Source organism: Dipodascopsis tothii (assembly GCF_038497935.1).
Source record: "Dipodascopsis tothii strain CBS 759.85 unplaced genomic scaffold V1510scaffold_9, whole genome shotgun sequence".
NCBI classification, from domain to species: Eukaryota; Fungi; Ascomycota; class Lipomycetes; order Lipomycetales; family Lipomycetaceae; genus Neoaidaea; species Neoaidaea tothii.
Window position 1 is genome coordinate 416,974 of NW_027117993.1, and position 25,813 is coordinate 442,786.

Here is a 25,813-nt window from a genome sequence, read left to right on the forward strand (position 1 = left end):
CCGTAAACATGCTGCCAACAGCAGCACGAGCAAATTTCCTTCGGCTGTTATGGAATCTTACTGACGCAAGTCCGCGAGGCTTGAAAAGGATATAAAGCTACGCTCTTCGTCGCTCATAGCATACTGTAGGATCGTACAAACTCATCTCACCATGGCTTGGATCAGCAGCCCTGTCAAAATTAACCCTACTTACAGACTCAGCATTCCGCTGGTGTTCCTCCACAATGCTATTCCTTTGCCATTCCAGCACTTGTTCATCGCTCTGTTCTGCGGAGGCGCAGTGAAGTACTTTCCTAAGCTGTACTATGCGTGGGTAGCGTGCTCAGGTCTTTATCTCGCTTCCTTCGTCATCTCTTCCATGAAGCTGGAGAAGAACGTCCGCGACATATACTACGGAAAGTCATTTGCGAAGTTCGAGAGACCCAAGCCGGACATGGTGGTTTTTCGAATCGGTGCTGCACTCAACACCCCTCTGGGTGCTCTAGACCCCGACGTTCACTATGTTGTTCTCGGCTTCCTGAAGATGATCGACGATCTGTATACTAATAGAGAGAAGTTTGGTTTTATTTCGGCTGATTTGATGGTGGGTGCTGAAAAGGCCAATATGAACCCCGTGAACATCATCTCCTACTTCGAGAACATGGAGGGCCTGCTGAAATTCGCACACGACCCTGAGTTCGGTCATCCAGCAATTGTCAAGAAGTACGTCGAAATTTCCACGTCGAATCCGAGCAAAGGCAAAAAGGTTGGCGTCTTCCATGAGACTTACAAATTGGATGCCTTCGAAACTATTTACAAGAACATGCCTGGATTCGGGTTGTCAAAGGCTCATGAAAAATTGGAGGATGGTACCTATCGCAACGTCCTCTCTGAGATTGACACCGAGAGTAGAAATGCCGCTGTCAGACTTGCCGCGCAGAAGAAGCTGAACGGGCTTGCATAACTTTGCGGGGAAAGTCTATTGGACCATGTACACGTTGAAATGAAAAACCTTAAAACCTTTAGCCGGTAGCCGGCTTATCTCCCACCAGTAGTTGACAGCCCTCCAGGGTTCCGATGGACTATCTCCGATAAATGCTACAAACGTTCCGCAGCTTTATTGCCACCTACGTATTGAAAGCATCCGTACACATCACAATTTCTCACGGACTATCAAGAGAGTTGACGCACAACATGGCTCCTATCAGCTTCCTACGCAAAATTCCGGAGCCCCGGGTCCTGCGTGCATCTGCGGACCCACAAGAGGTCGAGTTTGATCTTGCGAGATCCGCCTTGATCGTGGTAGACATGCAGAACGACTTTTTGCACCCTGAGGGATGGTTTCCGGTTAGAGGCGTCGACCCTTCACCTCTCTTGAAATGTGTGCCAGTAATCGAGTCCCTTACTACGCTGATTCGTGAGCTCAAGGTCCCGGTTATCTGGCTCAATTGGGGAATCAGAGCTGACCTTGCTAATGTGCCTCAAGGCGTTGTTGATCGCGGAAGCGCATACGGCACCAAGCTACCCGGATATGCCGATGAGTCGGTCACTGGAAAGGGCAAGATTTTGGTCAAAGACGAGTGGGGAACGGCAATCATTGATGAGCTCACCGTCGGCGCGGACGACACCGTTGTTTACAAACACCGTCTGAGCGGCTTCTGGGACAGCGAACTTGACTCAGTCCTACGAAAGATGGGCGTAACCACGCTTCTGTTCGCTGGCGTCAACATTGACCGCTGCGTATTTTCGACACTCCAGGACGCCAGCTTTTTGGGTTATGATTGCATCATGGTCCATGATGCCTGTGCTACCTCTTCACCTGAATTCGTAACACAGGCTGTCAAATACCTCCTGCATATGCTTTACGGCGTGTCCACGACGTACGAGAGCTTGAAGGAAGCGTCTAGCAGCGGAAAGAGCTTATGATTGATGTAAATAATGTAAATATGAAGACTCCTTTAGCTTTGCGGCGTTGATGCCCCTCTGGGTAATCTGAATGCAATCAACCACGGAGTACAGCCAGTTAGTATCATGCTGTGCTCGCCATGATTAGCCAGTGAGGTCCTCCTGTGGAATGGGAGTTTCATGAGCAGCTCATGATGAAACAGCAGCTACACGCTCTCTGAGAATCTGAAGGTTCTTCTCGACCTCTTCCTCTCCCTTGGATTCCAAATTGAGCGGGCCAAGTTGACGGATGCAGTAGCCTTCTGGTTTATATTTTCCGCCTGGGGGGTTTCCCTGAACAAGAAGCCGCATGACTCCGGGCACGCCAAATGTTTGCCAGAGCGAGGGGGCAACGTACCAAGGCTGCTGGCCAAACGCATACGGTGAATTATAGCGGGACTTCGTGGTGTGAGGAGCATCACTCGTTTCCGGCAACGGCGCGAGCTGAACAATAGAGGATGCACGTGGAACAAACATGTACTTAACAATCACCCCGCCAAGAAGAATACTGTTCTGGGCAAAAGACTGCAGCCATTTGGGTGGATCTTCGAAGCCCATCGCAGTACGCAGCCTGTGATCCATGAGACACAAGAGCACACTCGTCACGTATGGACGGACAAAGAATGGCAGCGTCGAAAGCAGCAGTTGGATTGTATACTCGCCGACTTTGGCGTTTGATTCGGTGTAGATCATGTTCTTTTCTTCATACTTGTCAGACCATTCAATCAAGGCATCAAGCGACTCAGGTAAATTCTTGATCGCCATTCTGTTTCCAATTTCGATCCATTTGGCGAAAATAGCATTCTGTTCGGTCTGCGTGAGATCTCGCCAGCCGTACTTTTGAATCCAGCGGATCGGCTCTAGAATAAAGAGCGCTAACGTAAACAAAAGATCTTCCTGCTTTATGGTGTTGACATAACGTCCATGCAAATAGTTCACGCGCGCCATGGCCTCCATCGCACGAGGCTCATCGAGATCTTGTATTAGCCACTCGCTAATCAAGATAGATGTGTCAGCATAGCGTTTTCCAGCATTGTCGGATTTTGACAATTGTCCTGTGGCCAGGAGCAGTTTGCTAATGGATGGTATAGCATAAGTCCTGAACAGAGCCAGCTGCAGTGATTTCAGGAAAAGAAAGGGAAATTCTTTGCCTGAGAGATCTTTCACAATACTAGTCGCGACTTTGTAGTTCATGCCATGCTTCCTCTCTTTCTCAATGAACGAGTCCCTGCGCTTGTAGCGGATTGCACGCACGACAAGAAGATATGCCACCACAAACAAGGCACCTGTCGCTATAGTCGGCATTGTGAGAACTAAGCGGCAGAGAGGCGGACGTGATTTGTGTTCGATTCAATCCAGCATGTAGATAGCTTCCGACCGCTTCGTCGTTGGGAACGATGAAAGAAGGCGTGCCAGCTTGTAGGACTTGTTGATAGCTTCTGCTTTTTTTTTGTACTAGTGTGCAGGTGTAGGTGGATATAGCTCAATGGATCGGTAAAACATTATGCTTGATAGGTCCATGGTTTAGCCAGCACACGCACTACGCGACTAACATGTGAGTAAGGAGTGATCAGATCACGTCTCTAAATCCCCGTTGACAATAAGGGTAAGTGAAATGAAATAGGTATACTTTTATTAAAGTCTAAAAGTCGTAAAAGGTAATTCGTTCATATACATGAATTTACCAGCACACGCTGTGTGGTTTTGCTTGAAATCTCTAAACCTTTTCTTCCACCGTCTTCACGCTTACGACAGTTTCGTCCTTCCATTCACCAGATTCACCTAGCTTTTCAATGGAATCGCGTTGAACAGCCAGCCCATACTCATTTCTGACCCGTCCGTCTCTAAGCCTGTTCTTGTTAGCTTGGTAAACGCGAAACTTACGCCATGCGGTTGCACTGCCATCCCAAAACTCCAACCCAGATTATGAGAGCCGCGTTTATACCGGCTGCCACTTTATATCCGTATTTATAGTGTGGAGCTTGCCCTGATGGAAATATTAAGGCTGCACGTCAGTTCACGGAACGTCTTGTCACGTACTTGGAAGAAACGCGCTGAATATACATCCGAAAGCGTTGTACAAAGACGTTATCAGCGCTCTCATCTCGTGGCTGTACTGAAGATAATCTTGAGCGTATACCTTGGTGTTAGCAAAGCTAAAAAATAGTGGAATACCTGAAATCCAGTCCATTTGAAAGCTCCGATATAGGAACCGAAAAATGCGAAATATTTGAGACCAAATGGAACATTCCATACCGCAAGAACAATGGTCTCAAAGAGAGTGCATGCCTTTTGTTAATATCGCGACTCAGAGAGTACATACTATGCTTCCCGCGACGAATGGCAGCCGGATAAGCGTCTTGTCAGAGATACAACCCACAACGAAATTCGACACTACAGCGACAGCATATGCGCCAGTGGGAATGACATTGACTTCCTCAACGGTGTATATTCCCAAAGATTTGAGCCAGAGAATGAACGAGGTGGGTGTGGTTCCACTGCTGATAATGGCTAATGGAACGAAAAAATAAACCTCCCATGTCTTGAAGAGTCCAAAATATCTTTTCAAAGTGAGTTCAACCGGAGGCTTGCGACCGACACGGGCCATTCGCTCTATAGCGAAAGCTCTCTGATATTCATTCAAATATCTTGCCCGGGTGTTGTGAGGCAGATCGGGGAGGGCATAGTAACCAAGTGATGCAATCGCCACGGAAACACAACCGTCGATAATGAAAAGCCACCTTGCTGTCAGCATTTGCACGTTTTAAGACACCATGTTACATACCTCCAGCCAGCAATTCCATGGACACCATTGAGTCCCGAGTAAACTGCGGCCTGAAAATATCCCGAGAACATCTGCGCGATATTGTTGGTAGCTTCCATGAGCGCCATTCGCTTTCCAAGCTCGAACGGAGTGTACCAGCTTGCTGCCACAGTCGCAAAAAGCGGAAAGCCACAACCTTCGAAGATACCAAGTAGAAAGCGAAGGCCGTAAAGATCATTTTCATTCCGTACCGCGGCAGAAGACATCGCAATGATTCCCCATAATATTTCAAACGTCGGCATAAAAATGGAGGGCCTTACGCGATCGATCAGGAATAGAAAAGGAATGTTTCCGATTGCCATACCAATGTAGTAAAATGTTGAGAACAAGCTCAATTGGTTGCCATAAAGGCCCAGATCCTCTTTCATTCCGCTAACATATGCATTTGATATGTTCGCACTGTCTAGAAACTTGATCCAAAGGGAGAGAAGAATATATGAGAACATGAAAAGATCAATTCTCCTTAAGAATTTTCTGGTTTCTGCGTCCGCGTCTGACTTACTCCAGAAAATGGAAATAAACCTTTGCAGCTTCGACTTGGAGCGTGACTGCTCCTCTGCAAGAGCTTGAGCCTCCCCATCTGCAATTCCCACCACAGTAATCTCGAGATTTTCTTTGCCGTTTGAAGCCATGCCGATGAATTGATCCGACTAGAAACGCCAGGCATGCCGCCTTATATTGAGTTCCTCGGACAGTCCATCATAAGCAAATACGGTTGCACCATCTCGGCTTGTATGAGCAAGTCTTACCAGCCTACGCTTGTTGTACATCTGCCGTAATACTCGAGGCTACTTCTGGAGTGCGTGTGCCGTGTATAGGTATACTAAAAATTTGGCGGAGCATCCGAAATAGAGTTAAATACTAGTGTCGGCGATCACGCCGTAGCTTGTATTGTCTTCTCGGTTAAGCTTGTACCTCTTTGATACCGATAACTTTATTGGGCGCTCAGCTTGCAATATTGTCAAAATTAGGTGCAATATTGGTTCATACTTTATATAGGCCGAAAGTCGCCCCGATTGTTCCTGATGCTGACCCAGAGTTCTTGGCACGATTTCAAACAAGCTATATTGAAATCTTGTGCAAGCTCCTGGCTGGACAATGATCCCTCTGATCAGTACGATGGGCAGGAGATTGTCCTAATTCTACAAAGCTAACGGTTACGCCAAGCCGGGATCGCGGCTCTTGTGGATTAAATGATCAAGCGATGATAACACTTGGTACATGCTTATCGCGTCTTAACATTTCTTGGCAGGAAAAATAGAGGGAAACCCGGCGGCTTATTTGTTCCAGTTCCAGTAAAACCACATGTGCCACGGGACATCGTCGTCCAGCCCACATTCGATCCCGTATGTCTTGGGCGCACGCTTATTGACGAAGGTCTTGAAGTCAGTAACCGGGCAAGAGTAACCAGGACCAGACTGGCAAGAGGTGATAGGAATTACGGCCTCGTTGACAACAATACGAGCGTACGCGTGGCCACTGCAGTTAAGACGCTCAATAACGATGCGACCTCCCATAGGGACAATTTCGGAAGTCTGGAAGGGAGATCCGAACTGAACGTATTCCGCAGGCAGCAGTGATGGCGTCTCGAATAGGCCAAGGCCGTAAAAGACTGAAATCATATCGTCATCGTGAGTGAATGACCAAAACATTTTTCCAACGGACGGCCCTTGCTCCAGGAGAGTGGCAGTAGCGTTGGCGTACACGGAGCCAATGTAGTCGGTGAGGTTATTTCCCTGTCCGTACTGGTAGTAGTAGGCCAGATCACGAGAGTAGCCAAAGGCAACAAACTCGTCAGGCGTGAAAAGCTTGCAGAAATCGTCGTTTGCACGGATATTGAGCTCGTAACCGCAAAGTGTCATCAGCGAGACGACTTCATCCGAGGTGATGTTGTAACCCGGCGCGAGAGTGTTTAATCTGTCAGCAGCCTGAACGGCGTAGTCATCCGAGAACGAGTCGATGTAGTCAGAATACAGAGTCTTGTTGTAGTTGTTGCAGCCCAGCTTCCAAGTCAGCGTGTTGGCGCCACGGCTGACATCCTCGGGGATGATCTGAAATTCACTGTAGTCCGAGTAATTGACACCGAGGAATCCCTGAGCAAAGTTGTGGGCGGTCACGACAACACGCTCTTCCTCCGAAGCGAAGATAGGCATGATCTCGCTATCGTCGTAGAGCGCCCCGTAGCGGGCGCGGTACTCCGTTCCCACACTGAATGCGTCCAGCGTGCCTGCGTAGGGCCCCATGGTAGTTTCCTCTTCGTAGTCCGCGTCAGTGGCTGGCCACGTGTAGGTCGACAGAAACGAGAGAGGGCCGGTCGGCGTCACGTCCGCGCTGAGCAGACGGTCAACGACCTTCTTTTCACTGGCACCCTTGCTGGCAGTCTGGTACCGCTCACCATGTCTGCTAAGCTTCATAATTAGCCTCTATTTTGACGCTTGGACCAACCATGTGAACCTGGTCTATCGTGCATGACTCAGGGGCCTCGCGGCTGAGACCATATCCGTGGTGCTGGACATAGGGTCCGTTACCGCCAAGGTGCCGAAGAAGATTAAATTCCTCGGTAGAAGCCTGCGAGTATGACGCAGCCACAGCAGAGCCTACCAGCGTTGATGCAGCAAGTAGAGACGATTTGAGAACCATTGTGAGAAGCTACCACAACCACACAGCGATGGCAGCAAGAGATGGTTTCCAGCAGCGGACGTCGCCGGGTGTTTATATGCTTTGATCTCTTGCTTGTCTCGATTTCTTTAGCCCTATGTCCATTTAGCCTTCCCGATACCGGCCGCTCTATACGTAGAAATATTGCTCAATTTGCTTTCTAAGGGCTGGATCTAACCATCCTGCACTCATGGTTGGCTGAAATGTGTGTGATCTCTGACCACGCGAGTATGAGGTCTGGACTAACAAGCTCGATGCTAAGGCCAAGCGTCGCCAGGCACCGCCAAGACACAGCCAATGCTATGTCCCAGCCGCCGACACGTGTGTGTGAGCGCTTCAGAACCTTAAGCTAGCCGAGGCGGAAGGCCGAACAATTCCGTGCAACAGACTAGAGCAAGAATTTACAGTCGAAATCGATCACTGGAACCGATGTTCTAGCTTCCGATAGTCCGATTCCCTTCAATAGCTCCCGCGTTACGAGGATGCACGTGTATGCTTGTCACGATAGCACGCGTCTGGCGCTGCGGCGACTTTGCATTCTAGTTCCCATTACACGCGCTAGCGCCAAGGAACATGTCCCGGGAAATTTTCCGCCAAAGCGAGTGCGCTCAGATGCCAGTGGCTTACCACGTCATTGAGAGTGCCTGAAGGTGGCTTTTGCTGCTGCTCGCAAGGCCCACTGGGTCCAGATGGAAGATACTGCAGCGTGAGCGCTTACAGGCGCAGGTCGAGTACATCTTAGGCTCTTTTTCGAAGCATGGCGAGAAGCATGCGCACTTCAAACTACGGCATTTTATGGCTCATGATCTCTTGCGGGGATGATCGGCAAAGCAATTTTTTCTCTGTCGAGGGTTTAGGTGACACCTTGAACAGTATACCACGCTGATCACTCCGCTTGATTACCGGCGTAAAGCCGCGGGATTCTCTTATTATACTTGGACCTCTAGCGAGCCGAGCACATAAACAAAATGGACAGATTCATACCACAGGCAGACTACGCTGAGGATCAGCCGATGTCGCGGCTGGTTCTCTATACGCATACAATGCACAGAGGCTTCACGATGGGAGGATTTATCGGAGCTCTGGTAGGGGTAGCTAGAGTGTCAAAACTCTGGTACACTACTAAGGCGCAGTCGTCGGCCACCGTGACTAAATCGCTCCTTACGTCGAGGGTTCTCGGCAGCAGTGCGATCGGATCCCTCTGTGGTGTTGGTACATTGGCGGTCATGACATACGCGCAAATGTGGGGTCGTGAGCAGATCGAGTGGCAAGATCGAAGCTGGAGACTGTTGCACAACCGCGGCCAGAATCGCGCGGACCGCTGGAGTGTGGTAGCTTCTGCTGCGTCTGCAGCTGCTGTATTGGCCACTCGTAGCACCGGCATCGCCCAGTCGCCGTGGAAAGCATTGCTAGGAACTGCTGCTCTGGCATCTCTAGGGGCTACTATCGCTGCTTCTCAGGTTCCGAAGTCAACAGCCAATGAAAACTGATTGATTTCTAAGCAAACTGTCGTGTAGCGGACTCGACTCGAACAAGCTCTGAACATGTCCAAAGTGATACCCCTGCAACAACACGAGAGTTTCAACCTACGGAAGCAACGGTAGCATGTGTTCGTCGCGGGGACTATAGAGCACCAGTTCGCCTCATGGTAGGATTCTGTACGAGCATCGCTATATACTATATAATTCTCAACTCTTAAATTGCAACTTTCGAACGGGGGCGAGGCATGGGACTAGGCCTGTGTAGTCCAGTGCGACCATTACGACTGTCCGATTTTTGCCGTTATTATATGATCAGTTCCGCAACCGGCTGTTTTCAAGTCGCGCCTCACCCTTTATGCCTGATTCCCATATGCCGGCGATCGCCACTACTGCAGCTTAGAGCCAGGAACACGCGCCGCGTGCAAGTCATGTGACAATTAAGCGCGGCCCGCTTATCAAAGCGCGACAACGACAAAGAGCTCGCCCACTTTGTGTGCTCAAAATAGCAACGTGCACGGCCGTTGAAAGTTGCCTGCAGCCGTACGGGCTTGGCTGGCATCGTGTCCCCAAACTGGGCACAGATGTGCACAGCCGAACATAGCCACATCCGCACAGCCGTACACAGCCGTACACAGCCGTACACAGCCGTACACAGCCGTACACAGCCGTACGTCTCATATAGCGATGTATCGCTTCCAGGCACCAGCCACTGACCAAGTTGTTTCAATAAACGCTCCGCGTACCTGTCATAGCACGGTAGCTACCGAACACGATGAGGGCACGACCGTACTTTGGCATTTGACGATGGTGCCCACTTTCTCGAAGCCATCAATTTATTGAAAACACGGACTACGTGATGGTCTCTTGACTTACCCCGCTTGGACAGCACCCCCTGTTTGATATACCGAGTCGTTCGTAGGGACGCCGTCACAGGGTGCCTTCCGACTGGCGTCGTAGACGCTGTTTCGCAAACGAGCAATCTACACATGGTCATTGACGCGTTTTCCTCCGGTACGGAAGCTCCGCGTTTTAGGTCACAGTGACGCCAGGCTCTTGTAGGATACGCCCTCTAGCTCTTAATCACGCACACGCTAGAGCTAGTTCCTGGCGGCACGGCGGGGGCAAATTGAACGTACCGGGGCGGTGTTCCTGGCGACATCGAGATTCTGCAGTCCCCTGGGACGCATCGATCTGATAGCGGGCACTGATGCCCACAAGAGCTGTCTTTCAACCAGACGCCATCGTGGCCGATGTTAAAACTTGGCATTTTGTTCATGGTCTTGGCCACACATGACAGCTTGGCTTAGCCCTAGCGCTCGTTCCAGCGGCAATTCTTTCAGGCGTATTCGAAGCGATTTTAGGCTTATATGCATAGTCCGAGGGCATGCTTTACTAGTAGTGCCCGTACTGCTGTGGTCGCACCACTAGTACTATTATGTGCTGTATTGCTCTATACTATTAGCTTGGTAGCAATTGAGTAACACAGAAATGGTCTGGCGTCTCTGGCCATGATGGAATAGCGGGCAGCTCCATAACCCTCCTGCTGCTCCCAGTTCGGGGGGAAGGAGCATGGATATATAAAAGCCGAAGACCCCGTTCTGCACTACGAAGATATTCTTGACAGCTTTCAAAATCGGTTCACAATCATATCTTGCTGGAAGGTAAGAACTGTGTTTATTCGTGACATGTGGCTGCTCCGGCAGCTAATAACATTGTCTTCAACGTTTCCAGAATACTCAGCAGTACTAACCATCAGAATGAATAAGCTACTTCTCATCGCTCTGGCGCTAGGAGCCGCGGTCGCTGAGGCTGGCGTCGTCGAGTTCTCTCTCGAGCGCGAACACCACTACCTGGAGACCTCGACGACGCACGAGCTCTCGAAGACGTCCCGCCTGCTCCACAAGCGTGGTCTCGACAAGCGTGGTCTCGACAAGCGTAGTCTTTCCAAGCGCGACAGCGCGACCGCTTTCTCAGAGACACTTGACAACGGTTGGTTTCTCTACTATGCGAACGTCACTCTGGGTACTCCTGGCCAGACGGTCCGCCTGCAGATTGATACCGGATCTTCCGACATCTGGACTCACTCTGGTGACCAGCAGCTTTGCCAGGAGAGCGACGACCCTTGCGGCGTCACTGGCACTTTCAACCCCGACGAGTCGTCGACGTATGTGGCTGGTCCCGATGTCTTTTATATCTCGTACGCGGACGAGTCGTACGCTCAAGGAAGCTACGCTCTTGACGTGTTTGGTATCGGCGGCGTCTCGGTCCAGAACATGACGTTTGGTCTGGCTACCAGTGGAAACACCACCCAGGGCATCATGGGTGTTGGCTACGACAGCAACGAGGCGGCTGTCGCGAGTTTTGGTTCTGATTATTTGTACCTCAATCTTCCGGACGAGTTGTACGTTCAAGACGTGATCGGCGCTCGCGCATACTCGCTCTGGCTGAACGACGTTGACTCGTCCGCTGGCAGCGTGCTGTTTGGAGGATACGACAAGAGCAAGTTTGAGGGTGACCTTGTTGTCTTCGATACTCTCGCGCAGGCGGACGAGGAGACTCCTTCGACCTTCCTTGTCACGCTCACTGGTATTGGTGCCAACGGCGACACCATCTCGAACTCTGTCAGCGAGCCTGTTCTACTTGACTCGGGCACGTCGTACACTTACATTCCTGAGAAGTATATTTCGGACATTGCCGACGGACTTGGTATCTCGTACGTCGAGGATGCCGGCGCTTACATCATGAAGTGCAAGGACGTGGACACGTCCAAGTACATGACCTACACTTTCTCGACCCTCGACATCAAGGTACCTGCTGACCAGGTCATCATTCCGGTCCGTGAGGCGAATGGTACTGTTGCCACCTACGATGACGGCTCGGACGCCTGCATGCTCTCTATCTTCGACTCTTCCAGCATTGGCACCTCAATTCTTGGCGACACCTTCTTGCGCTCCGCCTACGTTGTCTTTGACATCGACACAGACCAGATCGGCATGGCCCAGACTGTCTTTAATGCTGACAGCTCGTCCGACATCGTTGAGATCGACGCGAACGGCCTGAAAGCTGCCAACGGCGAAGGAAGCGCTGCCACTGCCTCTGCTACTGTGACTGCCACTGATGTTTCCGAGACCGCCACCGCGACGACGACTGGTGCTGACACCACCGATGACGCTCTCACTACGCTGACTACGAAGGCTGGCACCACTCACAAGACCACGGCCGCGGTCACCACCGGGGAGACTACCCCAACTGGCGGCGTTACCGTCACTCAGACCGTCAAGGCCAGCAGCACCGCTAACGCCGCTTCGGTTCACGGCGTTTCGTTCGGCAGCAAGGCCCTTGCCGCTGGCGCTCTCGCGTGTGCGCTTTCATTCTTCGTCGGTGCTCTGTGAGCAGTACCGCATTCAGTTTAAAAGCTTACTATAGTTATCATAGTGCATTACTTTGAACGTTTTAGGTGCCTATAATTTATTCATTCATCTGATAAACGCGAATATCCGCTTCACAGACGTATGTCACGTACCTAACACTCCCAGTCGTAGAAGTACAGATGTGATTTGCGGCCTTGACATGGTGTGCTCCTGGGATATGTGGCTCTGTAGCACGTGTACCGATCTGTTGCAAACAGCAAAGTCCCCAGGCCCACGGATGCCAACGCTCAGAACTGAATGATTGTATTAGCATTCCTTCTGATCTGATCACACAGAAAATCTAATGGCCGGAAAATCAGCACCCGCTAATGTCAGTCGGGCACTTACGCCTCCCGGCGAGCTGACGGGAGCGTCACTTGCGCACATATCATATGCTGGAGATGGAACAGAAAGCGACTGCGGAGGAACGATCAAACTGCTACTCACCAATGTCCCTAAAGAAGCTGCAGAGGACATCGTCATGCCGTTTTTTCGGTACTTCCACCCGATTCTTCCGTTCTTACATGGACCATCGTTTGATTCAAATCTTGGAGATGTTTGCGGCGGCAAAGAATGTTCGCTGGCGGTGCACTGTACTGTGAGGGCAGTCTTCAGCATAGGCCTGCTCGAATGTCCAGAGCGAGCGCCTGCGTTCAAGGCTCTCGCGTTTAAAGGAAAAGCCGATGCCATGTCAGTGGTCGGAGCACTGGCTTGTCGAAGTGACATTCCGACCATACAAGCTCTGCTGGCCATACAGACCTTTCTCTTGGCCACTGTCTCTCTGCGAGCAGCACATGAGGTTGGCTCACTGATCCGCTCAAAACTCCTGAACTATCAATTTCACCAGTGTCCCTCTAAACGCACTGACATCAGCGTGGACGTCAAGATGCTCAGGTCTCGGATTTTTTGGAGCGCATACTCTATAGATCGCTATTTGAGTCAGACACTGGATATCCCCGTAGGATACCAAGACACAGACGTCGATGTTTGTCCGCCTGGAGTCGAGTTTCACATTGAAGGCTCGAACATGCTTCGTCCCGATCAGGAAGATTTGGAGAGCGTCGAGCTTATGTCAAACACGCCCGCGCGGATCAGCCGTGCGTTCTCTGACTACTGCAGACTTGCTGGTCAAGCTAACGAGTTATTCATACGGACATCAAAATCACAAGAGGTTGACCGGACGGCTATTTTGACTGTGAAGGCTGAGATAGAAGCCTGGTGGAATTTTCTGCCCGAGGGACTGACATCAAACGACGAGTTTGTCGATTTGCCCTTCGACAACAGTGCGTTCTTCTCAGTCTGTTACCAGCACCTTCTAATGCTGGTTAATCGTCCGGCCCTCTCCTTGTCGCCATCTAATTCTGAGTTTAGGTATGCACTACAGTCCTCGCTGACTTCAGCCCGAACGACACTGCTACTCTTGACCAAGCAGCTCACAAACTCAAAACATCAAAAGCTATTTTGGCCTATGTATCTGTACATTGTGTCCATGTCTGGGCGGATAATCTCTTGTGCCTGTCAACTGAAACTCTACTCATCTGCGCGCGGCCTTAAAGAAATACAACTGTGCATTCCGTTACTTGAGAACATGACAGAGCGGTGGCCGTTGGCAAGTAATTCTATACAATATTTACAGACGATTATCAGCTCGCTAAGCGCTAGTCAGGGACAAGATAATAGACCCAAGAAACGGCCGTATGACCACTACCAGATGCGGGATATGGGTCTGAATATGACGCCAATCCGCAATGTCAGCTCCAGATACTCTCCGGAGAACAGAAGCATGGACACCCCCCAAGGCACTGTCGACATATATACCCTTGATTGGGTACTGGTGGACGGTGAATGAGAGCACGTCACTCAACTAGATAGCGAGAGTCGCATCCCTAGTTCCAGCCTTTGCGTGCCAAACTCAGTATATGACGTGCTGGCACGGCTGTCGTATAAAAGAGAAGACCGCTAGGCTGTCACAGGCCAAAAAATGCTGGATTGGCGCATGCGATTGCAAAACGCTTAGCTTCGCGGTACATTTCCGCATATATACAAACTAAGTTTACCCCACAAAATCATACGCAATCAACGCAGGTGGCTCGTAATTGCTATAAAGCGCTCGTGATTTCTGCTATGTCGTATACCAACGACAATGCCCGAGCAAAAAGTGTATTCTATAGCCCTTATACCGGCCGACGGCATCGGTAAAGAGGTGGTGGAAGCTACGGTGAAGGTCCTGGATGCACTCACCCAGAAAATCACATCGTTTCGCTTGGAATACACAACCTACGATTGGGGCTCGGATAGATATCGCAAAATTGGGTCGTTTATGCCACCCGATGGAACCTCACAACTGAAAAAGCACGATGCTTGCTTGTTCGGATCTGTAGGTGCACCTGATATTCCGGACCATGTCTCATTGTGGGGTTTATTGCTAGCTATTAGAGGCCCGATGCAGCTATATGCAAACGTCCGGCCGGTTAAGGTATTCAAGGGTACAAAGTCTTACATTCGCGATGTGAGCGAAGGAGATATAGACTGGCTTTTGGTTCGGGAGAACTCAGAAGGCGAATATTCTGGTCATGGAGGTCGCTCACATGTCGGCCAGCCATGGGAGGTGGCCACAGAGGTTGCCATATTCACCCGCGTTGGTGTCGAGAGAATCATTCGATTTGCGTTCGAAGCTGCGCGCTCCCGTGAGAGGAAACAACTGACTGTTGTTACGAAATCTAACTCGCTGAGAAATGGTCTGGTATTGTGGGACGAGGTAGCGAATGAAGTCAGCCATGACTTTCCGGATGTGAAGTGGGACAAGATGTTGGTTGATGCTATGACAGTACGCATGGTATCCCGTCCGCGATCGCTCGATGTTGTGGTCGGAACAAACCTTCACATGGACATTCTATCAGACTTGGCTGCTGTATTGTCAGGTAGCATCGGAGTTGCGCCTTCAAGTAACCTTGACCCTACGCGCAAGAATCCTAGCCTCTTTGAGCCGGTCCATGGAAGTGCGTTTGATATAACCGGAAAGGGAGTCGCAAATCCTGTAGCTACCATCTGGAGTGCATGTGAGATGCTGAAATGGATAGGTGAAGAAGACGCCTCTGCAGTTCTATTTCAAGCACTTGAAGAGGTGACCGCCAAAGGACAATGCACGGTCGACCTTGGTGGCTCCCTAAATACGCTTGAGGTTGTTGATGCTCTACGCAGCGAGCTCTTGCAGTAGTCGGACGGAAATTCGTGGTGAATATTGTGGGCCTGTACATAGCGGTTAAGCACTACCACATGTATTTCAAAAGCTTGCTGGGTCTGTTTGATTGTGCTTCGTTTTCCTGCAAATTCGCAGATTTCTGCCCAATGTTTTGAGATGGCTTTTCTGTTATGAATGTCGAAGGCGTCTGTGCTGAATGTCCGATCATGACAGCAGAATTTTGAGCCTCGCTCCGTTTGTCAGTAGTTTGAGAGATAGATGCCTGTAATAGGAGGTCCAGATTAGTGGTGGGTTCTTGTGTAGAGCCGATCGGCTGCGACCCGACGGCATCATGCTTCCATCGTTCGCGATCAGGTGCCCGGGCGTGTCCCATGCTTCTTGTCCATTCGATAACTCCGTCGGCGCTTTGAAGATCATGCGATGACCAAAATTGTTCTCTTTCGTCAATCGGCATGTCAATTGATGTGCGCACGCTATGATCTCCAAAGTTCATTTGGAATAACTGCTCATTACTAAGGAGTTTCAGTGACTGAACCAGCAGTCGCTCAGTCTGCTGTAGCCGAACTTCCATGCTTCGTAGATACCCTTTTGGGGGGCCTCTTCAGATTTCAGCCAACAGCACCCAGTGAGCACTTACCGCTTCTTTTTCTGCCCCCAAACACAGCTGATTTCGCTGTCGCGACAATGCTTGCATGGACTACTCATCAGCATGACCCCTCGAGATATATGAAATTCCGGAACTCCAATTACCTATCGCCATCGCACTTTGGCTTGTAAGCATTCTGAATGATCTCATCAAACTCACTTTCTTCTTGATCACTCTGCAAGGCAGACACGCTACCCCAGCGCGCTTAAGCACTTGATTGTCACTGACATTCGACGACATGAGGGTGCGCCTTTGAGGGCACTCGCTTGCCGAGTGTCTTAACGTATTGCCGATGCGAGTAATAAAGATCGAGCTATCAAATTATTTCCGTAAGGTGTATTATATCTTGTCGGTTGCTAGGTGATACCGTTGTACGAATACCTCAGCCCCTGAGACTAAAGCGGGGTTTTCTTTAGCCGAACATTTCTACAGGATTTCAGCTATTTTGTACTCTCATTGTGTCACCAGGCGTGTTAAATGATTGGGGGTCGCACACGATATGTGCTTACGCGGAAATACAAGTGGTGCCTTATGCTTAAGTGTTTGACCGCGAGATCTATTAGTCGTGCCTCTTTCTACCGAAATAATGGTCACTCCACACGCGTCGGTTTATAGTTTACTTCATGAACACATAGTCATTCAATATAGAATCCGGCCGTGGTTTCGTGGTTCCGGCCATACTTATATCGGGCTTTCTATTTGCCGATAAAGGTACCGCCTAATCTTTCGGGCAAACCGTCAGCGGAGCTTCCGAATGAGGAAAGGAATAAGCTTAGCATCATCGGACTCTTACCCCACAAACATGGAGAACTATTCTCTCTTCATGGGCCGCTCAGATCACCGATATTAGGAGGTTTCCAGCCCGATACGCGTAATCCTAGAAGTCACCGGTGCATATAAGGAGACCGCCTACCCGGTATTGAGTTCGGCAATTCGGGTTAAGCAGCCTGTGATAGTCGGACAGTCCATTGGGCGCTCAAAATTTGCAGTCTTAGAGCAAGCAGAGCAAGCTGGGAGCTCAATAGATAAACGAAGACTGCATAGCTTGATATCGACTGCTAAAGCGTTGTCGTTATGGCAGACCCTAAAAATATTGAAGGTTCTGAAGTCGAGAGTGAGCGGTAATGCAAAATGCGGACTTTCCTATTTGGGAAACTCCGCCTTTCGGCCCGCTCACGGCCCTTCCAGTGTCGTCTCTTGAGCGGGCTCTCTGGCCGGTTCAGGTCTCGAATATATAAACCGATCATTCCGACGTGTTTATCGAGCTACAGACACAGACTGTGCACAATATCAAATCAGTCTACTGTACGAGTCACGAGCACGATCTTTGTATATCGCACAATGTTAAGAATCATAGCGTCGGGCACCACTTCTAACCTTGGAGGGGGACTCCCCTCCCAAGCGATGAGACGGTCGGCCGGATCCGTACGTTTAATGGCTACGCAAATGATGGGAAACACGACTGGGCGAAAGGAAGGTGATATATCCTCGGTGTTCGTGTCCTTGTCAGGCGGCGAGGCTGCAGCACTTCCTACTCGATTTGCCGACCAAAAGAGACGTCTTATTGCCGGTAATGAAGATAAAATCATCCAGAGTTGGAATCGTCTGCTCTCCGTTCTCAAAGACGAGGTCGAGATCATTCATAAGCTCGGGCCAAGTGTCGTCCCACAAATTGACTTTGCCGACATAAACTCCCCGCCATCTTCTTTCGTCGACAACCTTAAAAAGCGCGGCGTGGCAGTTATCCGTGGCGTTGTGCCAGAGACAGAAGCTCTGTCATACAAATCCCGCCTCAAAGACTATATCAGGGCGAACCCACAAACCAAAGGTTTGTAGGCGTCCTGAGCTCACTGACATTTAGCTTTCCCCCAAAATGACCCGCAGGTTTACGAGCTGTATTGGTCTGAGTCGCAAATACTCGCCCGATCTCATCCCAATATGATCAAGGCACAAGAGTTTGTGATGAGCTTCTGGCACTCTGCGGATCCCGAAGCTGAAATCTCGCCGTCACATGCTCTGACTTATGCTGACCGAGTCCGTATTCGCCAGCCGGGAGATGCAGGTTTTGCGCTGGGCCCCCATGTCGACGGCGGAAGCGTTGAAAGATGGGAGGATAACGGTTATGGACTTGGAAAAGTCTATGACAAAATATGGCAAGGAAAGTGGGAGGAGTATGACCCATGGGAAACCAGTTGCAGACTTCCTATGGTGACCGACCTTTACAATGGCCCGGGAGCATGCAGTATGTTCAGAATGTTCCAGGGCTGGCTCAGTATGTCGACCACTGGTCCGTTCCAGGGAACGCTCTTGGTCAACCCCCTGCTGTCCATTTCTACGGCCTACTACCTCCTTAGACCTTTCTTCAGTCCGATCAACCCGATTAAGGACACCGCTCTCTCGGAGACGGATGAAAGCTTTTTAGACCCAAGCAACTGGAATTTCGACAAGGAAATTACCAGCGATCTCCAGGGCGCCAACCCAGGCTTCTCGCAGGAGCTCAATTCAGTCTTGCATCCCCATATGAAGCTTTCGAAGTCGATGGTCCATATCCCGGACATTAAAGCAGGAGACTATGTTGTTTGGCATTGTGACAGTACGTATAAACCGATCCAGACTTAGCTGACTTTCAAGCCATTCATGCTGTCGACAAAGTTCACAGTGGACACTCTGACTCGAGCGTGCTGTACATTCCCGCTTGTCCGCTTACGGAGGCAAACGCTAGATATCTTAAGAGACAGCGGGATGACTTTCTGGTAGGCACACCTGCTCCTGACTTTCCCGGAGGTATTGGAGAGGCCAACCACGTCGGTAGATTGAGTGTCGAGGATGTAGCCGACCAAGTGGAGGCAGATGGTCTGAGGGCGTTTGGTCTGAAGGGCTGGGAGATGGACTCAACTTTGACCCCTGGACAGAAGGCGGTTCTTGCGAAAGCCAACGACATCATGGGATTCTAGGCTAAAAACTGCCTATGCATATATACTGTGCACTCAGCACACTTTTGGGGCCCATAAGGGCATTATTGTCGCAAGCGAGTTTACTTGAATAAATATGAGGATTTTCCAATGATATGTAGATGTTTCTTGCTCCATGCTGCTAAAGGACGCATAGAACACGCGACTTGGATATGCGGTGAACTTGCATTCCATTTTCTGAGCTTCGAATCTCGGTAGCGGCGTAGTTAAAACTTATTTTTGTTAAATACAAGATTGGGAATTTAGACAACATCTTAGCCGATCATCACTCCGCTTGAAAGTATATCCACCACTTCACGATTTGGACTCAAACTGCCGACACGTCGCAACAGATGGGGTCCTGAATCTACTCATGGAACTAAAGTTTGTGGTAGTAGATGCTGGCGAGGATCCAAGGTTGAGACAAAGGTCTGCACACCGTGCATGTCAGTTTTGCAAGAGAAGAAAGGTAAGCAGATATTAGGCAAATGTCTTATAACGATCGACTAACTGATGGTTCTACAGCGTAAATGCACGCATGTAGCGGCCGCTTCAGGTAGCCAGAATGAGAATGAACGTCAGCGCAGCGGGCGCAGTCTATCGCGCGATGAAGCGGATGCCTCATGGGCGCACGAAACTACGGATGATCACAACTACGGTCAAAGGGAGACCACCACCTCAAGCGGAGAAAAGAGAAGAGAACCAAACTCTCCCGACGCAGAGCTGGCTTCTCGTATGGATGGAACTAGCAAGAGGTTGCGGCGTTCAACTTCACCACAAGCAGATCGCTTTGTCGGTGACCTCAACCCAGAGTCTGTCTTTTTAACGCGTGCAAACCATGAGACTAGTGTCTCGCGTGTCGACAAAGACGAGGTTGGTGTTTGGCTTGATAGAGACGATCAAGAAAATGACGATCACCTCGTGGACGGGGAAGATGCCGAGTCCACAGCACCGAACAGAAGCTATTCGTTGGACAGCACCCGAGACATGACTGTGACTGAACTTATTGCTAAGATGAACTTCACTCTACCGCCCCCCGATGATCAGCAGGCGTTAATTGAGATATTTTTCACGACGATTCATCCTCTGCTACCGATAGTGGACGAAGATGAGTTCAGAAGCGCATTGAAAGCGAACTCAGTATCACCGGTTCTGCTACAAGCAATAAACCTAGTTGTTTGTAAGGATAACTTTGCTGGCACGCACCTCCGCTTAGGTACAGACGAGGAAATAATGGCTCCGAAGCGGTTTGGCAGGATCGTGTACACGCAGCTCAACGATGTCATTGCCAAGAAGCTGCTTCGCAACAAAATTACTCTCATCCGAACTCTCGCTCTCATGGCACTACATACGGAGAGTTCTGATGGCCCGGAAGAAGCTTCGTGGCACTTGGCACATGCCATACACAATGCCCAGACAGTTGGCCTTCATCTTACCCAGAAGGCCCACCACAGCCATTCGTCGAAGTCTCTTTTTTGGAGCCTATGGAGTTTGGACAGACTCAATGCGGCGATAAATGGCCGTCCAGTAATACTCAACGACCGTGACAACGGGAGAAACTTCCAGGAAGAGCTACCACAGCAAATTCCATCGTTTCAGATCTGGCTTACCATTTCAAAGCTGCTCGATGATGCTATTGGTCTATACCGACCCTCCGTCGACCCTTCCGTCACTGGATTTGAGACTGATATGCCTGGATTTGAGGAGATTGTCGAGAAGCGGAACGGGTGGAATATTGGTCCCCATCTTTTAGGTACGTCGGATGTTAGGAGTCGCCACTGATACGACAGCTTCACTGGAACTGTATTACCACGCCACTTCAATTCTCTCGTGCCGCTCAAGGTCACGAAAGGGGCGGCCGCCTTTCACAACGTCTTATATTCGGCAAAGCTTATCGGCTATACATATCATGAACATTGCTAAGCATCGCGCGGTATCAGGGCTAGTCCCCCTACCTGTCATACCATATGCCGTGGCCTTGTCCTTTTCCGTTGGCTACAAAAATCTGAGCCACACCAAGCTACAAACCGCCATGGAAGCTGCCCGAGATCATCTCCAACTGGGATACCAAATTCTTTTGGAGCTTGGAAAGATATGGTGGTCAGCCAAAGTCATGGCGATGCTCGGCCGTAAAACTCTGGGAGAGATCGACCGTCTGCAGATCGGATACGGGAGTGAGCAGTCAGCACAACGGAACCATTCTATTGCTGGGCATTCTACTGTCGACCAAACGATAAACACTCGGTCGAGATCACGTTTAGATGAAGATACTCTCAATCCTCAGCCAGCAAATGATCAACAGAGCACGGACGTTCGAGCATATGTAGGCTTACCCACCAGTGGCACGGACACGCGAAACGGCGGCCAAACTCACTCTGATATTCAGTGGACAGCTCAAGAGCTGCCAGACCCCTTTTTAATGGCTGATGATTCTTTTCAGACGATCGGCGCCTTTCTTGAGAATATTTTGGATCTTAATTCCTCTAACGATATCAACGAAAATTTTCTATTAGACGAGATGGATGTTACCCAGTTAAGTGACTGATAGGCCGCCGATTCCTGAACAACAAACAATGCGTTACGGCGAAACTGCTTTTGTGGTATTTTTTTTGATAGCCAGCGAATGGCAGCGATGATCGATCTCGGTACTCCTAATACGAGGGACCAAGCGCTTACGAAGCTTTGTTTTACGTGCATCAAGGGTGTTAACAGGTTTAAAAATCAACGTTTGTATTGATAGGGTAGCTTTGGATTATAATTCTGATTTCTGTAAATAAAAGATAAGCTTACGTCCTCATAACGACTTGCGGAGGAACACAGATATGGCGGACGCCGCATTTTCAAGATTCAAGTATTGATCAAGACTTCTGGCTTTCAAGGCAGTCTCAGGTTAAATTGTCGTAATCTCTTCTTGCGCATTGATCAATAACCTGGGCAAAGATCTAGATCGTATTCCATTAAAGAACAATGTGACAAGCAGATGTCAGAATTCCGCGCAGCATCAGTAGGCCTCTCGAAACTTTCATGTTTCATATGCATGCGGGTGGTTGAAACATTAACCGCCGTTCCCCACCTCGCTCTTTCGGTTAAAATATAATATCAAGATAAACACTCCCTGCAAATTATATATTGGCATGAAAAATCACAGAATTCGCGTCACTGATCTCTCTGTTTAACGATGACTTACTTGGTGGTTATCCGCTAGTGTGCTAAATGACAGGCCGCACAGTGTCGGACACCGCGGAGCCGCTTCACGCTTCATTTGTGCCCCAGCAAGGTTGATCTCGCGCCTTAGCAAAGAAAAACTCCCGGTTGAGAACTCATAACCAATACAAACAAGAGCTTGGCCGCGTTATATGCTATTTTTCAGATATCAGCGCATCGAATGAGCAGTCGTTGCTTCCGCATCTGATCAAAATAGCAACAAGGTAGAGTCTTGCGCTGTCTGGACGTCCTTGGCAAAGTCCGAAAGCACCAACGTACACATCACCAAGGTTGCGTGTTCAGCAGTGAGCGACCCAATGAACTGGGTGTGTTAGAGACACGATTCTGCAGAACCGGTTATTTTTGGTGACGCGCGACTTCATACAGTCAGAGCCTGAGCCACGTTCAACGTGAGGGATATTTTAAATGTCTGCTGTGTTCCGAAAGAGCCGCCCACATGATGGGTCTGTTTCCATGTAGGGAACGTTGAGCCCGGAGATCGGTAAAAAGTATTGATTAGCATTTAACCGACACAGTTGAGTCACCATGGTTTCTAGAACTCAATACAAGCCAATGACAGCTTTGTCGTGAGACACACGATGTCTGTGATATGTAATGCCATTGGTCCGAGGAACGTTTGTTGGTAAAAAAGTCTTCCTGCTTAACGTTTATCTGATGCATCTGATATATGGTAACGGTCTAGAGTGAGCTTCGTCACCTAAATGGCTCATACCGCGCGTAAGACTAGCCCAGTAGGTATGGACCGGGGACTATCCGACTTCAGCGCAAAAGACCCGCTGAGCAAGCAGCACTACCGCGTGCTGATTGTGGAACCTTTGTTGCTATCTGGAGCATTTGGAGCATCCGACGCATATACAGCCTGGCCACGCAATTGGCGAGCAACAAGAATGCGACCGTTTACTCCCGCCTAGAGAATTATCTGATCTTCGCCAAGACACCAAGTTTATCGTTTACGATTTCTTGGCAGGAACAAGCTATAGCGCAGCCATTTCATCGTTCGAGACTCTCCCGTTCGAGACGTTAAGAGTATCCTGACAGGTCTAGAGCCGGTAGATGCGAGCTAAGCACGCCCTAGATAACTCGGGCGACGCAGATCGGCGTCGCGTTATACTGGATTCGCGGCCGATTGCTCTTTCAGTGTTCTGGTAGCGGTCGGGAGGATCCAAAGTTGGGAGCAAAGGACCAACCACGGCACACACGTGCACCACGCCTCGTCCTAATTTACACGCCATGCGCCGTTGGGTGTTTTCCTTTACCAGGCTTCCGAGCGCCTAACGGCTGGCACTACGTAGACTGCGGTGCGGAGAAAGATAGTACTACCATCAGTTGAGACCGAAACCCGCCTTGTTCGGTGCACTACTTCCTAAAAGATGCCTCTGTCCAATTGACAAGCGCACCGAGAATCCGTCAAGAGATGTGTGTCGTTGCTACCAGTCAATAAATCCACGTGTAAAGAAGTTCTGGACGGCGCTCAAGTCGACTCTTGTTGTCCGGGAGCATATAAGACACATTAAACATCTCACCGAAGATCAGAAGAGTCTCACAGGATCTTCAAGAAGCGACTCCTAGCACACTACTAGAACTCTGCAGAACACAATGCTTGTCAAGGATCTCGTTCTTATTGCCGGCCTCCTCACGTCTGCCTCGGCGCAGGCTTACAAGGAGAAGCCCTATTCCCAGGAGTTCTATGATAGCTACAGCGTGCTTAAGCACTATGGTGGCAACGGTCCTTACTCCAACAACCCTGGTGTTGGTATCTCGCGTGATCCGCCCTCGAACTGCGAAGTCGATCAGGTTATGCTCCTAAGCCGTCACGGCGAGCGTTTCCCCGACCCCTCGAACGGTGCGGCCATGGAGGCTGCGCTTGCCAAGGTTACGGGAACCAACAAGACTCTGACCGGAAGCTTGGCGTTCGTTGCCGACTGGGAATACTTTGTGCCTGGTAATTTTCTTTGTTCGGATAAATAAGCTAACCTTAATCAGGCGAGAGCTGGTACGCTCAGGAGACCTGGACGGGCCCTTACAATGGCCTGGCCGACCTTTACCAGCGCGGTAACAACTACAGAAACCGCTACGGCCATCTTTGGGATGGCGCCTCGATTGTCCCGATTTTCAGCAGTGGCTACGAGCGTATCATCAACTCAGCCAGAGCTTTCGGTCAGGGTTTCCTCGGATACAACTACACCGAGAGTGCTGCTCTCAACATTATCTCGGAGTCGAACACGCAGGGAGCCGACTCCCTGACGCCCAGCTGCTACACCAATGCCGACAGCAAGTGCACTGAGCTGACCAATGTTATGCCGATCTTTTACGACACGGCTGCTCGTCTTAACGCCGAGAATGGACTGAACCTCAACGTCAGCAACATCTACAGTCTTATGCGTAAGTTTAGCTAGAGATGTGTCAGAGCTAACATGTAAAGAGATGGCTGCTTTCGAGCTTAACGCTCGCAAGGACTCGCCGTGGATCCACGTCTTCACCGAGGACGAGTGGTACGCCTACGGCTACACCCAGGACCTGCAGTACTACCACTGCTATGGCCCTGGATCCAACACCACCAACCCGGTCGGTGCTGTCTATGCCAACGCTACGCTCACTCTCCTGAACCAGGGCCCCAAGAAGGCCGGTTCGATGTTCTGGAATTTCTGCCACGACACGAACATCACCCCTGTGCTCTCGGCCATGGGCATCAGTGTCCCGACCAAGTCCCTGCCGCTGGACCAGGTGCCTGTTCCTCACCAGTACCGGTCGGGTGACCTTGTTCCGATGGGTGGTCACCTTGTGCTGGAGCGTATGACTTGCAAGGCTACTACCACATACGAGGCTGGTACCTACGTCCGCGTGGTTGTCAACGAAGCCGTTATCCCCATCGACGACTGCCAGACCGGTCCTGGCTACTCTTGTGGCCTGAACAACTACACCACCCGTCTGCAGGAGATGCTCCCTGACTTTGCCACCAGATGCCAGCTTCCTGCTGAGTACCCCCAGTACCTGGACTTCTTCTGGAACTACAACAAGACCAACACTCTTAACTACCAGAACGGCCCGATCTCGTACCAGGAGGGTTTCACGACTGTTTAAGAAATGGGTGGACACCATACCGGTCTCCCACCCAAGATATAGAGATGCAGACGACATTTATATGACGCTTATTTTATGACATGCTAGTAACTTAGATATAATGAAATGTGATTCAAATGCTGAACAATCAATGAACGTGGAAGTGCCGATTCACCTAGAATAAAAGATAGGGTCAGGGGATTAAGGTTTTGGATCTTGGATCTCAGGGATCAGGGATCAGGGATTAGGGATCTTGGGGATTAGGGATCAGGGATTAGGATTAGGGATTAGGGATTAGGGATTAGGATTAGGGATTAGGGATTAGGGATTAGGGATTAGGATTAGGGATTAGGGATTAGGGATTAGGGATTAGGGATTTAGGGATTAGGGATTAGGGATTAGGGATTAGGGATTAGGGATTAGGGATTAGGGA

The 25,813-nt window shown here is 50.0% G+C and overlaps 13 protein-coding genes across 13 annotated transcripts; 10 read left to right on the forward strand and 3 right to left on the reverse strand.

The window, feature by feature from the left end:
* The first annotated feature begins 18 nt into the window (after positions 1-18).
* Positions 19-999, forward strand: V1510DRAFT_414583 (uncharacterized protein). Its single transcript, XM_066933451.1, has one exon. It carries the CDS (start codon positions 152-154, stop codon positions 941-943), a length of 792 nt encoding a protein of 263 aa, XP_066789994.1. The 5' UTR covers positions 19-151; the 3' UTR covers positions 944-999.
* Positions 1,000-1,054: 55 nt separating this feature from the next.
* On the forward strand, positions 1,055-1,949 carry V1510DRAFT_414585 (Isochorismatase-like protein). The gene has a single exon (XM_066933452.1). The coding sequence runs from the start codon at positions 1,075-1,077 to the stop codon at positions 1,903-1,905; it is 831 nt and encodes a 276-aa protein (XP_066789995.1). The 5' UTR covers positions 1,055-1,074; the 3' UTR covers positions 1,906-1,949.
* Positions 1,826-3,696, reverse strand: V1510DRAFT_328969 (Mycophenolic acid synthesis protein B). Its single transcript, XM_066930807.1, has one exon. The coding sequence runs from the start codon at positions 3,226-3,228 to the stop codon at positions 2,074-2,076; it is 1,155 nt and encodes a 384-aa protein (XP_066789996.1). The 5' UTR covers positions 3,229-3,696; the 3' UTR covers positions 1,826-2,073.
* Positions 3,535-5,552, reverse strand: V1510DRAFT_414588 (major facilitator superfamily domain-containing protein). Its single transcript, XM_066933453.1, has 6 exons — positions 4,709-5,552; positions 4,247-4,664; positions 4,099-4,212; positions 3,964-4,063; positions 3,808-3,928; positions 3,535-3,773 (listed from the first exon to the last, which is right to left on the reverse strand). Exons 1-6 carry the CDS (start codon positions 5,377-5,379, stop codon positions 3,641-3,643), a joined length of 1,557 nt encoding a protein of 518 aa, XP_066789997.1. The 5' UTR covers positions 5,380-5,552; the 3' UTR covers positions 3,535-3,640.
* A 149-nt stretch (positions 5,553-5,701) lies between these two features.
* V1510DRAFT_328369 (histidine phosphatase superfamily) lies at positions 5,702-7,447 on the reverse strand. Its single transcript, XM_066930805.1, has 2 exons — positions 7,193-7,447; positions 5,702-7,155 (listed from the first exon to the last, which is right to left on the reverse strand). Exons 1-2 carry the CDS (start codon positions 7,385-7,387, stop codon positions 6,025-6,027), a joined length of 1,326 nt encoding a protein of 441 aa, XP_066789998.1. The 5' UTR covers positions 7,388-7,447; the 3' UTR covers positions 5,702-6,024.
* A 926-nt stretch (positions 7,448-8,373) lies between these two features.
* On the forward strand, positions 8,374-8,895 carry V1510DRAFT_406655 (uncharacterized protein; the record flags this gene model as incomplete). Its single annotated transcript, XM_066932389.1, has 1 exon — positions 8,374-8,895. One exon carries the CDS (start codon positions 8,374-8,376, stop codon positions 8,893-8,895), a length of 522 nt encoding a protein of 173 aa, XP_066789999.1.
* A 1,546-nt stretch (positions 8,896-10,441) lies between these two features.
* V1510DRAFT_414598 (aspartic peptidase domain-containing protein) lies at positions 10,442-12,374 on the forward strand. Its single transcript, XM_066933454.1, has 2 exons — positions 10,442-10,547; positions 10,643-12,374. Exon 2 carries the CDS (start codon positions 10,644-10,646, stop codon positions 12,276-12,278), a length of 1,635 nt encoding a protein of 544 aa, XP_066790000.1. The 5' UTR covers positions 10,442-10,547; position 10,643; the 3' UTR covers positions 12,279-12,374.
* Positions 12,375-13,159: 785 nt separating this feature from the next.
* On the forward strand, positions 13,160-14,292 carry V1510DRAFT_414602 (uncharacterized protein). Its single transcript, XM_066933455.1, has one exon. The coding sequence runs from the start codon at positions 13,183-13,185 to the stop codon at positions 14,143-14,145; it is 963 nt and encodes a 320-aa protein (XP_066790001.1). The 5' UTR covers positions 13,160-13,182; the 3' UTR covers positions 14,146-14,292.
* On the forward strand, positions 14,066-15,539 carry V1510DRAFT_328661 (uncharacterized protein). Its single transcript, XM_066930806.1, has one exon. The coding sequence runs from the start codon at positions 14,440-14,442 to the stop codon at positions 15,511-15,513; it is 1,074 nt and encodes a 357-aa protein (XP_066790002.1). The 5' UTR covers positions 14,066-14,439; the 3' UTR covers positions 15,514-15,539.
* A 1,699-nt stretch (positions 15,540-17,238) lies between these two features.
* Positions 17,239-18,033, forward strand: V1510DRAFT_328215 (uncharacterized protein). Its single transcript, XM_066930804.1, has one exon. It carries the CDS (start codon positions 17,276-17,278, stop codon positions 17,978-17,980), a length of 705 nt encoding a protein of 234 aa, XP_066790003.1. The 5' UTR covers positions 17,239-17,275; the 3' UTR covers positions 17,981-18,033.
* On the forward strand, positions 17,950-19,207 carry V1510DRAFT_414606 (uncharacterized protein). The gene is made up of 2 exons (XM_066933456.1): positions 17,950-18,737; positions 18,776-19,207. Exons 1-2 carry the CDS (start codon positions 18,083-18,085, stop codon positions 19,096-19,098), a joined length of 978 nt encoding a protein of 325 aa, XP_066790004.1. The 5' UTR covers positions 17,950-18,082; the 3' UTR covers positions 19,099-19,207.
* Positions 19,208-19,245: 38 nt separating this feature from the next.
* V1510DRAFT_414610 (uncharacterized protein) lies at positions 19,246-22,078 on the forward strand. The gene is made up of 3 exons (XM_066933457.1): positions 19,246-19,564; positions 19,621-20,848; positions 20,886-22,078. The coding sequence occupies exons 1-3, from the start codon at positions 19,469-19,471 to the stop codon at positions 21,638-21,640; spliced, it is 2,079 nt and encodes a 692-aa protein (XP_066790005.1). The 5' UTR covers positions 19,246-19,468; the 3' UTR covers positions 21,641-22,078.
* Positions 22,079-23,916: 1,838 nt separating this feature from the next.
* V1510DRAFT_363025 (acid phosphatase) lies at positions 23,917-25,401 on the forward strand (the record flags this gene model as incomplete). The annotated part of the gene is made up of 3 exons (XM_066931114.1): positions 23,917-24,262; positions 24,304-24,702; positions 24,743-25,401. 3 exons carry the CDS (start codon positions 23,917-23,919, stop codon positions 25,399-25,401), a joined length of 1,404 nt encoding a protein of 467 aa, XP_066790006.1.
* Positions 25,402-25,813: the final 412 nt, after the last annotated feature.

Bases quoted from the DNA above. Each gene is read 5' to 3' on its own strand.
- V1510DRAFT_414606 (XM_066933456.1), top strand. From the start codon at position 18,083: ATGATCAAGGCACAAGAGTTTGTGATGAGCTTCTGGCACTCTGCGGAT. The intron at 18,738-18,775 runs GTACGTATAAAC...CTGACTTTCAAG, and splicing joins TGTTGTTTGGCATTGTGACA to CCATTCATGCTGTCGACAAA.
- V1510DRAFT_414588 (XM_066933453.1), bottom strand. From the start codon at position 5,379: ATGGCTTCAAACGGCAAAGAAAATCTCGAGATTACTGTGGTGGGAATT. The intron at 4,213-4,246 runs GTATGTACTCTC...TATTAACAAAAG, and splicing joins CATTCGTCGCGGGAAGCATA to GCATGCACTCTCTTTGAGAC. The intron at 4,064-4,098 runs GTATTCCACTAT...GCTAACACCAAG, and splicing joins TCAAATGGACTGGATTTCAG to GTATACGCTCAAGATTATCT.
- V1510DRAFT_328969 (XM_066930807.1), bottom strand. From the start codon at position 3,228: ATGCCGACTATAGCGACAGGTGCCTTGTTTGTGGTGGCATATCTTCTT.
- V1510DRAFT_414583 (XM_066933451.1), top strand. From the start codon at position 152: ATGGCTTGGATCAGCAGCCCTGTCAAAATTAACCCTACTTACAGACTC.
- V1510DRAFT_414598 (XM_066933454.1), top strand. From the start codon at position 10,644: ATGAATAAGCTACTTCTCATCGCTCTGGCGCTAGGAGCCGCGGTCGCT.
- V1510DRAFT_328215 (XM_066930804.1), top strand. From the start codon at position 17,276: ATGCGGACTTTCCTATTTGGGAAACTCCGCCTTTCGGCCCGCTCACGG.
- V1510DRAFT_328369 (XM_066930805.1), bottom strand. From the start codon at position 7,387: ATGGTTCTCAAATCGTCTCTACTTGCTGCATCAACGCTGGTAGGCTCT. The intron at 7,156-7,192 runs GTTGGTCCAAGC...CTAATTATGAAG, and splicing joins CGATAGACCAGGTTCACATG to CTTAGCAGACATGGTGAGCG.
- V1510DRAFT_414610 (XM_066933457.1), top strand. From the start codon at position 19,469: ATGGAACTAAAGTTTGTGGTAGTAGATGCTGGCGAGGATCCAAGGTTG. The intron at 19,565-19,620 runs GTAAGCAGATAT...ATGGTTCTACAG, and splicing joins AGTTTTGCAAGAGAAGAAAG to CGTAAATGCACGCATGTAGC. The intron at 20,849-20,885 runs GTACGTCGGATG...CTGATACGACAG, and splicing joins TATTGGTCCCCATCTTTTAG to CTTCACTGGAACTGTATTAC.
- V1510DRAFT_328661 (XM_066930806.1), top strand. From the start codon at position 14,440: ATGCCCGAGCAAAAAGTGTATTCTATAGCCCTTATACCGGCCGACGGC.
- V1510DRAFT_414585 (XM_066933452.1), top strand. From the start codon at position 1,075: ATGCTACAAACGTTCCGCAGCTTTATTGCCACCTACGTATTGAAAGCA.
- V1510DRAFT_414602 (XM_066933455.1), top strand. From the start codon at position 13,183: ATGCTCAGGTCTCGGATTTTTTGGAGCGCATACTCTATAGATCGCTAT.